Here is a 13,349-nt window from a genome sequence, read left to right as displayed (position 1 = left end):
CAGAGGCCACACTGAACTTGGCAGCATGAGGAGTTTGCTCTACGTCCTCTTCTGTCATGGCAGATAAAGCTAACCTGTCACCAGACAAGCTCAGAGATGTGGCATGAGCCACACCCCTGGACTTTAGAAAATGGGAGTTCTGTAAAGCACCCTGATCCCTCTCCTAGGTCTAGAACTGATGGCACTGAGGATCTCCAAGTCCCATAAGTTCAGCCAGATAGACCTAGGAGAGTTTTTGGCAAAAGACTCAGATAAGATAGCTGGGTTTAACACAATGTGTGATTCTGGATATGGTGTACCAACTCAATGTTTGGTATTCTGGACTGAGAAGCTCACTTGTGTCTTTCCAAAGATTGTGATCAGTTTGGATTAATCCAAAAAGTGAGGTGCAGTTGATGTTGCAGACATTTTTACGAGGAGGAGCGATAACTGGGACAACTGAGGCTATGACTAAGTGCTGCTTTGAGGCTAAAATTCTGGTTTGTCCAAATCAAACCCAATATTCCCCAGCCCTCCGAGCAATCACGGTGATGGTGGAGCCTCTGCAAATACATGACCGAATCACTAGTGACCATCCAGTCAGATCTGGCTGTACTGAAACACTTTATACAGACGGAATATAGGACAAGGGGACTTCTGATACACTCATGCTTTGGACGTATCAGTACAAGACAGTATGTGAGGCTGTGTGTGAGTCCACCAGGCAGTTGGGAATAAGCATGATTTTCTGCTGGCAAACAAGTCTCCATCACACCTAATCATTCTTTTATCTAAGTGCATCTTGATCTTCTCAGTCCTGGACATCAAAGTAGTCAATTACTGGTTCCTTGGCTATTTTCTGTAAATTACTGCTCCCAGGATTCCTGAAAAGCAAACAAAGAATAATCAGTCTTCTTGTTTGGGGGAAGTGGACTGAGGTCTTCAGAAAGTTAAGGATCAGCTGATTTGCCATTTGCAAAGCTTTGGTAAGACAGTGGGGCACACATGAGTTGGGAACTTGAAATTTGGTGATGGGCACGCAGGGGTTCACTGTATTAATAATATTCTCTTGACTCTAAAATTTTATACAAAATTAAAGCAAACAAAAGGAAAAAAGCATGGCGCAAACAGGCCAAAGACTCCACACGGTTATGTTCAGGTGGTACTGACACGGCTGTGAAATAACATGTAGAATACCTCACATTTCCAAAACCACTGCCCATGTGGATATGCAGCTGGGCTGACTGGAATCCAGGCCACCTGTTTTACAGGGGTGAAGCAGGGCTGGTCCTATGGAGCTACACTGACCCAGACAATCCTTGCTAAGGCTGTGCCCAACGGGCAACACCTAGCCGTCCTGTCCAGTCCCAGGGAACACCGATTGCTATGGCCCTCATGGTGACTTTATAAACTGCCCTTCCCACCCTCCCAGAAGTTCTGTATAAGAAGTTCTGGTAAAGCTTCTATATGGAAGGCCAGAACAGCATTAGGGACCCTGCTGAGTTTCAGGGCAACTTTCAGCAATGCTGCCTCAGCCACAATAAGGCAGCCAGCTTCCTTTCTGGCAAAGGAAAGGAAAGGAAAGGAAAAGGGGATGGTTCTTCTTTCCTGCTTCTGAGACCTGCTGCTTGCCAATGTGGTTTTCTTATCTCTAAATCATGAATATATGTTTCTGTTGTAAAAATGATACAAACCATATAGAGGTCACTAGAGCAAAACGCTAAAGTCCCCACCTTCACTGCAACCTCAGCCCACTATCCCACATCCATCTGCAGAATAAATGTTGTGAACCATGTAACGTTCCTAAATCATCTGCTGTGACACAATGAGTCCACTTCCCAGTGTCACCATCTATACCATGGAAGTTATGTCCAATGACTTTTCTCCAGAAGAGAAGTGGGCATTATAAACATCAAACCTGGGACCCCTCTGGCATGAACAAATGTGTCTGACACCCCAGTCAAACCTTACTTATTTGAACAAAGCCCCCCAAGGCCAGGCCTGAGAGGCTGCCAATGGCTGGTAGAGACCTGGACAGTTTAGCCCCTGCTGGCTTTTCTGAATAGACAGGGCCCTTTGGAAAGCAGCTGAAGGATCCTTACTTGTCTGTCTGATGCCTGTGATGAGGAATTGGTGGTGGAGGCCGTGACTGCATTTCCCTTTCAAGGACACCTGTCAGCGTGTTAGGAGGACAAATGGACTTCCCTCTGATAAAAGTCAGAACACAAAGTATTGAAAAGTGAGAATTGTTTGTGGAGACAGGCAGACCGCTGCAAATCCAGTCATGATTTTCACTGTGCTGCTGCTAAGTGCTCCGATGTGACCTGTCTCCTCTCAGGCATGGTCACCTTCATTTAACCCTCGTCCCTTCCACTCATCTCTGTTGGGCCTGTTACCTGCTTCCTGTCATCTCATACTCAAGTTTTTTCTTCTGGAAGTCCCTCCTACTCTCTCAGGTTCTGACAGTGATCCTAGATCCTCACTGTCACTTCCCTGCTCATAACACAGCCATAGTCTCATCTAATGGCAAACACTGTTTACGGGGGATACCTTGAATCAGAGTCTAGCATCTTGTTTTCATCATGCCAGGAGGACAAGGGAAAAGGGGACAGATGTGATGGGCAGGCATGCAACCCAGGCCCTCAGGGTCTGCTCCCTGTATCTGAGGAAATGATGCCTCCAGTGTCACTTGTGGATTGGGGCAGATAAAAGCCTTGCATGTCTTTAGACGTGTCTGTCCTGTGGACTGAGGCATGGGCTTTGCTCTCTGGTTCAGACCTTTGTATCAGACTTTTTGATTGTGCCAGAATGGCTATCCCATAAGCAGGTTTTCTATCTATTCTTCTAAGAGAGGAAGCAAGGAAAGCAAACATTGATAGATCCTGCTTTCCGAGGTCCAGACTGCCCCAATGAGCAGTTCCTCCTGTGATGACAAGATCAACCCACCTGACCGCAGTGACCACGACGTTGCGCTTTGGTTCACTGTCATAGCTCACACTCTCTAGGCCATACACTTGGGCCAGGTCGTGGATGATCCGACGGTGGTCTCTGTTCATGGGAGGGAAGCAGTGGCTCTTCTTACTATTCTTTCCCTGTATTGAGGGTAAAGATGAATGATTGATAAAATGACTAAATAAATCAAAGACCTAAAACAAGACAATTTCATTTCTTATAAAAAATATGTTTTATGCTAAAAATCATGAGTGTACAGATACAGACACACTAGCAGAGAAATACACTTGCACAGGTTTCCTAGTTAGGAACAATGATTCCATTTTCTCCATCATGCTAGTGTCCTGCTGGGAACTGGGAACAGAAGGGAGGAAGGGAGGAAAGGGAGGGGCTAAGGGAGATGGCAGGAAGGAAATTCCTCTTCATTAAATGTGGATCTAATATAGATAGGTATCTTGTCCTCACTCACATCCCCACAGAATAAAGAGGGAGTCACCATGGGATTGGATGCTTCTGACTAAATTAAAGACTTTTTCCCTTAAAGCTACCTCCAGGACAAGGGCTTCACTCTCTTAAAGGAGTCTATCCCACTACTCTTTAGCTCTAGTCATTCAACTTTTCATTTTTACCCCAGGGTTTCAATTGTGCCTTGGGGGTAATAAAGAATCAGTGTGACCTATCATATAATAGCCCTTCGGAGATCATGTCTTCCTAAGTATCCCACACAGGCACTACCGAATGCCTCCAATTGTTCAGAGTTTCTTCACCCAATCTTAGGCACTAAGCTAAAATTTTTTATTTACACTGACTTTGATTGAGTAGTTTTTTTCTGAACCAGGACAAGGCTTCCATAGATGTTATAATGGCTGGGCTTTGGGGAAAGATAACGATCATCAAGAAGTTGTGACTTTTTCCTATAACTACTCTATACTGATGGTGTTTCTAGGATTTTTTTTTTTTTTTTTTTTTTTAACAAGCTGGCCTTAGAGACATGTCCAGTTGGATGTTTTGACTTCAACCTTATTCACGGCCTCCACAAGGGCTTCCATTTCTTTCTCAATGTCACTGACAAACTTTAAATCCTTCCTGAAATGAGAAATCACCACAGTTAATTTCATCTGTTCCTGCTCTTCTGAGAATCCCTTCTACCCACCCTCTCTGCCCGTAAACTGCAGACAATGAACAATGTGGGCAGAAAAACAGCAGAGGTCAGGAACTGTCAGATAATAGAAGACTGACTGTGACTGAACAAAGGAAAAGAAAAAGAGAAAACAAATACGAGAAAGGAGAAGATGGAAAAAGAGCATTCTGGAGGGCCAGGAGATAGGAGGAAAATAAGAGCTATTACTGCCCAAGTGAGGACCCAAGTGAGCCAGAAGTGGAATTCAGGCTAGTCCAAGCCCTATGGAAGCCCACACTTCTACTACAGGGCGTTCTCTCTCTCTCTCTCTCTCTCTCTCTCTCTTTCTCACACACACACACACACACACACACACACACACACACACACACACACCCTGCACCCCATGCTCCATTCTTCTAGAGGAAAATTTCGAGAAACCTAGAAAAGGATTTTTATTAAACATCATATACTCTCTTATAATAGATATATAGACTTTAACTGGCTCAATCACAGACGAGCACATATTAGTTATTATATCTTAAAAGACCAAACAGTCTTGTAAGCCATAATTAAGAAAGGTGGTACCAAGTTACATACACACCTGGCATCTTCTTTTAAACTGTCACTGAATTTTGACCCTGAAGAACGTATATTGAAAGGATCGGAATCCTCACTGATATGAAATGCCTCTGCTAATCTCCTGGAAGTAAGAGAGATGTAAGTAAATAAAAGGAAAGGAAGGAGAGGAAAACTTACAGTAACACAGAGTGCCCACCAAGTCCTAACTTCTTTATACATTAATGATGTCATTTCAGTAAACCTACTTATTTTTTATAAAAATTTTTTAAAATTATTTATTTTTTTTTTGAGAGACAGAGAGATACAGAGTATGAGCAGGGGAGGGGCAGAGAGAGAGAGAGAGAGAGAGAGAAAGAGAGAGAGAGAGAGAAACACAGAATCCAAAGCAGGCTCCAGGCTCTGCCTGTCAGCACAGAGCCTGATGTGGGGGTCGAACCCACGAACCATGAGATCATGACCTGAGCCAAAGTTCAACACTTAACCGACTGAGCCACCCAGGCGCTCATCAGTAAACCCAATCATTAAGGAAGGAATAATAACTACTTGGGACAAGATATGATTTTATCTTCCTAGAAGAATATAAGCAAGACAGATCTACATGGGTCTGAGCCAACCCCTTGGCTGACACTGGCAGCTTGGGTTATCTGGGATGAGAATGGGGATGACTGTCTCTGAGATTTCACCTAAACATCAGACAGATAAAGTAGACATATAATCATTAAAATTAGTATTGTCTTACAGAAAATTTGGAAAATAAAGGGAAGAATTCCATTAACAACACAAATACTGCATTTTAATACACTTCCTTTCGATTTTTTTCCCTTTAAGTAGTTGCAATTAGCATATATAAAACTAGGAACCTGGGTAGGGCACCTGGCTGGCTCAGGTGGTGGAGCAGGTGACTCTTGATCTCAGGGTTGTAAGTTTGAGCCCCATGGTGGGTGTAAAGCATGGAGCCTGCTTGGGATTCTCGCTCCTTCTCTCTCTGCCCCTCCTCCACTCATACTTGCTCGCTCTCCCTCTCTCTCAAAAATAAATAAACTTAAAAAAAAAATGTAGTGGAAAGTCAAACTTCAAGATAAAACAGGACTATACTTTGCCTGCATTTGCCTGTTTTTGTTTAACTATTTATTTTGAGAAATTTCCAAAGTAACAAGAATATTATAATGATAAAACAATCCTAAGTTCAAAATACCGTAAGTCAAAAATGCATTTAATACATCTAACCTACCAAACATCATAGCTTGGCCTAGTCTACCTTAAATGTGCTCAGAACACTTACATTATTAGCTTACAGTTGGGCAAAATCACCTAACACAAAGCCTATTTTGTAGTAAAGTACTGAATATCTCAAGGAATACTGTACTGAAAGTGAAAAACAGAATGGCTGTAAATGTATTCGTTGTTTACCCTCGTGACTGCACGGCTGACTGCAAGCTGCAGCTTGCTGCCACTGCCCAGTGTCATAAGACAGCATTATATTGCTAGCCTGAGAAAAGATCAAAATTCAAAATCTGAACTACGGTTTCCACTAAATGTGAATTGCTTTTGCACCACTGTGAAGTAGAAAAATTGCAAGTCAGTTTATTGTTAAGTTGGGGACTGTCTGTGTATTGTTCACTTAAATTCTCCAACTGTTAACATTTTTACAGGGCTATACATTTTAACCAATCTTTGTTAGAACCAATAAGTCTGCCAGTCATTGAATAAATGCCTCCTAATCTGATGAAGAGTATCCTCAAATAACTAATAGAAAATATATTTAGCAGTGAAATATTTAAAGCTCTCTGGTGTCAGGAATACCTACTATCAACCACCTATTCAACACTGTACTGCAGGCTTGAGCCAGTATAATGAGGCAAGAAAAAGAAAACAGATAAGAATTGGAAAGAAATAAAATTACTATTATTAGAAAAGGACATGAAATAAGAAATAAGTGAATTTAGCAAGGTTGTGAATACAGGTCAACAAACATCAGTTACATTTCTGCATACCAGCAATAAGCAATTAGAAAATTAAATTTGTTTTGTTTTGCTTTTTTAGAAAATAAAATTTTAAAAGTGATACAAGAGGGGAGAGGAGAGAAAAAAAAAGTGATACAAAAAAAATTAGCACTTAAAAAAAGCATCAAAACCATCAACCAGCAAGGGACAAATCTACCAAAAGATGTACAAAATCTATATCTAGAAAAATATGAAGTATCACTGAGAGAAATCAAAGAAGACAGGAATAAATGGAAGGTATACCTTGTTCATGGATTAGAAGACTCAATATTATAAAAATGTCAAATTTCCCAAATTGATCTATAAATTGAATACCAATTCAATCAAAATCTTAGTAGGTTTTTAAGCAGATATTGATAAGCTAACTCTAAAGTTTAAATGAAAATGCAAATACCCAAGAATAGTCAAGTTAATCTTGAAGAACCATGCTTGAAGAGATAAACTATCAGATAGTAAGACCTTTATTGTTATAAAGGTACAATTAAGAGAGTATGATTCTAGCATGATGGAACAGATGAGCTCAGAAATAGATCCACACGTAATATGAATACCTGATTTAAGACAAGGGAGGCACTAGAGAGACTGGGGAAAATGACATCTTGATAATAGTACTGGTCACATGAATATTCATATGGAAAAAAACTGAGTTGTGAACTCTCCTTAAACCATACTCAAAAAAAAAAAAAAAAAAAAAAAATCAGTCCAGGTCAACTGTAGATCTAAATGTAAAAGGTAAAATAATACAGGTTCTAGACAATAACAGAGTATCATCATGATCTCAAGATAGACAAATACTTCTTAAACAGGACATAAAAAGCACTAGTATCTAAGGAGAAGACTGATAAACTAGACTACATTAAAATCAGAAACTTCTGCCTATCAAAAGATACCATTAAGAGAGTGAAAACTGAAGGCACTAAGTGCAGGAAAACACAATACTGAAAATCAACAAAGGATTCACATCCAAAATATATAAAGAACTCCTACTAATGAATATGAAAAGGACAACACAATTACAAAATAACTAAAAGAATTGAATAAGCACTTCACAAAAGGGGATATCCAAATTGCCAATAACCATATAAAAAGGCAATCAACCTCACTAGTCATCAGGGAAATATAAACTAAAAGCTCACTGACATCCAGCTACAAATTCATAAGAATAGATTAAAATTAAAAAGACTGTCAATTCCGGGGCGCCTGGGTGGCTCAGTCAGTTAAGCGTCTGACTTTGGCTCAGATCACGATCTTACAGTTCATGAGTTTGAGCCTCACACAGGGTTTTGGGGTGACCGCTCAGAGCCTGGAGCTTACTTCGAATTCTGTCTCCCTCTCTCTCTGCCCCTCCCCCACTTGCACTCTGTCTCTCTCTCTCAAAAGTAATAAACATTAAAAAAATTAAAAAACAAAAACAGACCGACAATTCCAAGTGCTAATAAAAATGTAAAGGAAAAAAAAAAAAAAAGAAAAAAGAAGAAAAAAGTAGAGCAATGGGAACTATTACCCTCCTGCTGGGAGTATAATATGGCACAACCATTTTGGATACTGTTGCAGAGAACTGACTAAAGCTGAACATATGAATACACTATTAACTATCAATCAGTAATTCTACTCCTAAGTTTGTAACTAACAGAAATGAGTATGTATATGTGGCAAAAGAAGTATGTGGATGTTCTTAACAGCATTTTTAAAAAATTTTTTAAATGTTTATTTATTTTTGAGAAAGAGAGACAGAACACGAGCACAGGACGGGCAGAGAGAGAGGGAGACAGAATTCGAAGCAGGCCCCAGGCTGAGCTGTCAGCACAGAGCCCAATGTGGGGCTCGAATCCACGAACCATGAGATCATGACCTAAGCCAAATTCGGACGTTCAACCAACTGAGCCACGCAGGTGCCCCGTTAACAGAGCATTATTTATAATAGCCCAACACTGATAACCATACACATACCTATTAATGGTTGAATGATAAATAAATTATAATATCTTAATACATTAAAATATCATGCAGAAATGCAAATGACCCAAGTACTGCTATATGCAACAACAGGAATGAAGACCACAAATGTAATGAATGAAGCCAGACAAAAATAATACAAACTACAAGATTTCATCATTTATATAAAGTTCAAAAACAGACAAAACTAATCTGAAGTGTTAGAAGTCAGGATAGATGTTTTATCTTTATGGAGTATACAAAAGTGTTCTGGTAATTTTCTATTTCTTGACCTGGGTACGGATTACACCACTGTATTCACTTTGTGATGACTCACTGATCTGTGCACTTCTGATCTATATGTATGCTATATTTCAACATAAAAGGTCATTAAAAAAGTTTTGAGCCTCTTATCTCCACTGGAATCAGGAAGTCTGCCAGTCAGTGAATAAGTATCCTGTAGCATGTGATGTTTACGCCATGCCCAAAACCAATAAGCTCATGTTTCGGAAATGTGCTGAAATCACCTAAGTGGTTTATCCTTAGACATTACAATTCTTGATGACTGAATTTCTCTTGCTCTCCAATAGCAGCAAAAGACTCAGCAGGTGCTGAATGAATGCTTCAACAGTTGCTCCCTCCCACTAACTTCACAGAGCTCAAGGACAAGTAGATAAACAGCAGTTGAAATGACTTACTTTTTCCTTTCCAAGGCTAAACACTCCTCATCACACTCCAGCCTTGAGAAACAAATGAAAAAAACAAAAGTCAGGGCACAGATTTCACAGCTTCTACCCAACAATAAGTTCTTAGTCAACCTGGAAACAGAGCAGATTCTGGCCAAAACATGGCTACATGAGGTCCCTTTCAAGGACAGGTGGGTGGGCCTCTGGGTTATGGTAATCTAGTTCTCAGAAGGGCCTCAAAGTGTCGCCAAAATGCTTCCAATGACCCTCTCACAGCGCCACTTCCTTCTCTTGGCACAGCTGGTTCTCTGTTCTCTGTGGGTTGGGCTGGACACATCTAGGTCTCTGCTTCCTCTGGCTACTGTTTGAGGAGAGGCCTAAGTCTTCTCTGGTTGTAGCTATATCCTGAATAAGATTTGCTGGATTGGAGTGGGTGGGGTCTCTTAAGTTCAAACGTCTGTTGGAACACCTACTGTGTGTGCAAGGGTTTGCTGTGGGGGATTGAGATAAATAAATAGTTCCTATCCTCTGGAAATTAATTCTAACAGAAGACACACATTTTAAAAATTACCTGGCTTGGTGAATTTCCTTCTTAGTAATTAACTTGCTGATTTCCACTGAATCTCCAAGCTGCATGTCTGTTATTTTAGAGGCCATGGAAATAGCAGCTATTCTGAAGTATAAAAAAGGGAAGAAAAGGCATTGCAGTTTCACAGGAATGTTCTAATACTAGGTACAGAGAAGACTTCCTTCAAGTCAAATCTATCACTGGACAATTCATGTGGCTTCAGAAACCCATCTATTATGAACTACCCACACGTTTATGTCGTATCTCCTCAATCAGATTCTAAGCAGCTCCACAGGAAGCAATGAGACAGTCTATTTAATCTCCCTTGAATATCCAGGCCAATGCCTGGCATTCAGTCAGTATTTCGAAACCTACTGTTGTCAAAGCCACTCTGATGTCTTTATACTCTAAAAATGCTATCTCCATGACACCTCTCTGCACCTAATCAGAGACAAACACACATCCCTAACACCTTCACCTCCTTACTCAGATCCCTTTCTGACCACCTGGTTCTAGGATTTCAGGGGGCTGCAAAGACAATTCACAGAACAGTCAGAAATCCCCACTACAGGGGAAAAGCACAGGACTTGGTCCTGGCTGTGCTACCACAAATGGTGGGATGTTAAAGCAATTCATGTAACTTCAGGACATCATCCCTTCTGATCTCAGGGTATAACAAGACCAGAAGGGAGAGAAAGAGGACGAAAAATAAAAAGGTTATTTTACAAATGAAAGTTATGGAAGGAAAGGGACAAAACAATACTTTCTCTCTGAACCATAAAAACTAGATTGAGGAAAATTTATTTAAACAACTTTCCACAACAAAAGTTGCAAGGATGCTACAATAAACACCGGTATACACGTGTATAACCTCTGTACACTGAGATCCACTGCTATTAACATTTGAGCAGCACTAACCTTTGATAAGTACTGGATGCTTCAGAGCAAATCATCATCTCTTTTCTTCGTCCACATTCACACTGCAGCTCTATCTGAAATAAGATTAACATGGAGCGACTTTTAGCACATAGAAACCATGTGAATAGGCAGGTTTCACACTTTTAAAGTCTCTCTCAAATCAAACCATGGCAGAGGATATAGACAGTAAGTGGTTACCCTTCAGGATGGAGGAAGCTAACCATGCATGCAACTAGACAACATGGTAGTTGACATACTAGGAGGGAACCGTTCATTCTACAGGGACCCTTTCTGGGAACTACTACTGTCCTTAACCCCACCTGAAGGGGCAGGCCTAGAATGAAGTTTTTAGCATTGAACCTGACCCAGGACCATCCAAGGCCTAATCAGGTCCACCGCCTGCTTTCACCTCCTCAGGGAGGCCCTACTTAGATCCCTCAGACAAGGCTAAGTTGCCCACTCTCATGCTCTCATAGCACCTTCTATCAGGGTGTAACCTCTTATTCACCACAGTCATAATTCAGTATCTGAGTAATTAGTAAGGATCTGTCCCATCTAATTGAAAGGATCATGTGCCTCCTGTTCACCGGTAGAGCCCTAGCACCTAGCAAAACATCTTGCGCAACACAGACACATATATTTGTTGAATAAATGGAGTAGGCAATCAGAGTCTCTCTTGAGAATTTGTTCTAAGGGAGAGAGACAGACTGGTCAGACAGCAGTGGGTACCTTCTGAACTAGAAGGCCACTTCAAGCTGGGCAGACAGGAATCTGTACAGTGTACCCCACCTTTCTCTTGCTCCACCTTAGCTTGCAGTTCCTTGCAACCAATGATCTCTGATTAGACTCTATGCCCAGGAGCCTCAGCTCTGGACTCACGAGCAGCCCCACAACCATAGTCAATGCCCTATCTGGAGCCAGGAATACGCACCTTGGCTTTACAAGCAGTCGTGGGGCAGGGTGAGCTGGGGTGGCAGGGTGCCATACACGGGTGGCCACAGTCAGCTCTGGGGGTGGTGCAGGGCTGCTTGCAGGCCTCATCCACAAGACACTCTCCTTTGTGACAGAGTCTCTGACACTTGTGCATTCCACATGGTAGCGTGGCACTGCAGGGTAATCCGCAAGAGATATCAGCCAGGTGACAGGGGATGTTGCTTCGTAACTAGGAGAGATAGAAGTAGCCAGATTCTTATCTCCGTGTGCGATCTGGGATGAGTTTTAACTTCCTATTCAAACATTTCTGAATTTTCAAAAAGTTATTTTGATCTTAAAAAAAATTAGGTGGATTTTCAAAATCTGAACATAATTTGTCTGAAAATAAACAAATCTGGAACTTATTTAATAACCCTTGTTAGGATCCAAAAGAATTTGTGCTAGCAATCAAGTGTGACTGAGAATATACACTTCCCAGGACGGGTAGCAAGCACATGAAACTAGATAACTAGGGAGTATCTGATATGCTCTGACCAACTAGGAGGATCAGATAACCTTCTCCTCCCTTTGCAAACAGCTTAGGGCACTGAGGGTTGGGAGGCACCCTTGACCCATGGTTTCAAGACTGCTGGCAGTGCTGTTTTACAGAAATAATTAAATAATCAAATAATCAACTCTCCTCACATTTCCCAACTCATGGTATCTTTAACTTTAGGTAGCTTTATCATTTAAAAAAAATTAAGAGGCAGGGGTTCCTGAGTGGTTCAGTCAGTTAAGCACCCGACTCTGGCTCCAGTCATGATCTCGTTGTTCGTGGATTCAGCCCCCACGTCAGGCTCCATGCTGACAATGCAGAGCCTGCTTGAGATTCTTTCTCTTTCCCTCTTTCTCTGACCCTCCCCCACTCATTCTCTCTCTCAAAATAAATTTTAAAAAATTAAAAAAAAAAATTAAAAGGCAGGTGCCTGAGTGGCTCAGTCGGCTGAGTGTCTGACTTCAGCTCAGGTCACGATCTTGCGGTTCATAGAGTTCGAGCCCCACATCAGGCTCATGGCTGTCAGCCTGTCAGTGCAGAGTCCACTTTGGATCCTCTGTCCCCTCCGCCCCCTTTGTCCCTCTCCTGCTTGCGCTCTCCCAAAAATAAATAAATATAAAAAAGGTGGGGGGATGGCCCCTGGGTGGTTCAGTTGGCTGGACGTCCGACTCTTGATTTTGGCTTGGGTCATGGTCCTAAGCCCCACGACAGGCTCCGTGCTGAGTGTGGAGTCTACTTAAGATTCTCTCTCTTTCTTCCTCTGCCCCTCTCCCCAGCTCAAGCGTTCTCCCTCTTAAAAAAAAAAAAAAAAAAAAATTAAGAGGCAATAGGCCATGAAACCCCAAACTTTTAATTTTTGGAAATCACCTTCCTTCAGGATTCCTTACTCCAGGAAAAAGATGCTAGAATTTTGTTCCTGTGGGAGCAAAGTTTACTCTTACATATTGACTCAAATTCTTTTGAGAACCCTCAAAATAAGGAATATACTTTGACTCTAGTGACATCTAACTTTTACTCTTAAAAAGGCCTCCAAAGTCTAGGATGTACACGCTTCCTATCGCTTTAGAACTGCTTTAGAGTGGCACCTGGGTGGCTCAGTCAGTTCAGTGTCTGACTCTTGATTTTGGCTCAGGTCATG

The 13,349-nt window shown here is 41.5% G+C and overlaps 1 protein-coding gene across 2 annotated transcripts in view; it reads right to left on the bottom strand.

Moving 5' to 3' along the window:
- Positions 1-586: 586 nt before the first annotated feature.
- The window catches only part of NFX1 (nuclear transcription factor, X-box binding 1), a 73,883-nt gene continuing 61,120 nt past the window's right edge, over positions 587-13,349 (bottom strand). Inside the window, exons 16-24 of one of the 2 annotated variants that reach the window (XM_060609508.3) lie at positions 11,675-11,905; positions 10,744-10,817; positions 9,829-9,930; positions 9,270-9,311; positions 4,656-4,754; positions 3,951-4,017; positions 2,926-3,071; positions 2,082-2,186; positions 587-863 (exon numbers count right to left, since the gene is read on the bottom strand). In XM_060609508.3, the coding sequence (XP_060465491.1) occupies positions 791-863; positions 2,082-2,186; positions 2,926-3,071; positions 3,951-4,017; positions 4,656-4,754; positions 9,270-9,311; positions 9,829-9,930; positions 10,744-10,817; positions 11,675-11,905 (939 nt within the window). In that variant the 3' untranslated portion in view covers positions 587-790. Of the gene's footprint in view, positions 864-2,081; positions 2,187-2,925; positions 3,072-3,913; positions 4,018-4,655; positions 4,755-9,269; positions 9,312-9,828; positions 9,931-10,743; positions 10,818-11,674; positions 11,906-13,349 lie in introns of those variants that run through there. The other variant, XM_060609510.3, reaches the window with a different exon arrangement.

Source organism: Panthera onca, chromosome D4 (genome assembly GCF_046562875.1).
Source record: "Panthera onca isolate mPanOnc1 chromosome D4, mPanOnc1 haplotype 2, whole genome shotgun sequence".
Taxonomy (NCBI): Eukaryota; Metazoa; Chordata; class Mammalia; order Carnivora; family Felidae; genus Panthera; species Panthera onca.
Note: the sequence above shows the minus strand (reverse complement) of the source record. Positions and strands in the feature narration are given on the sequence as shown.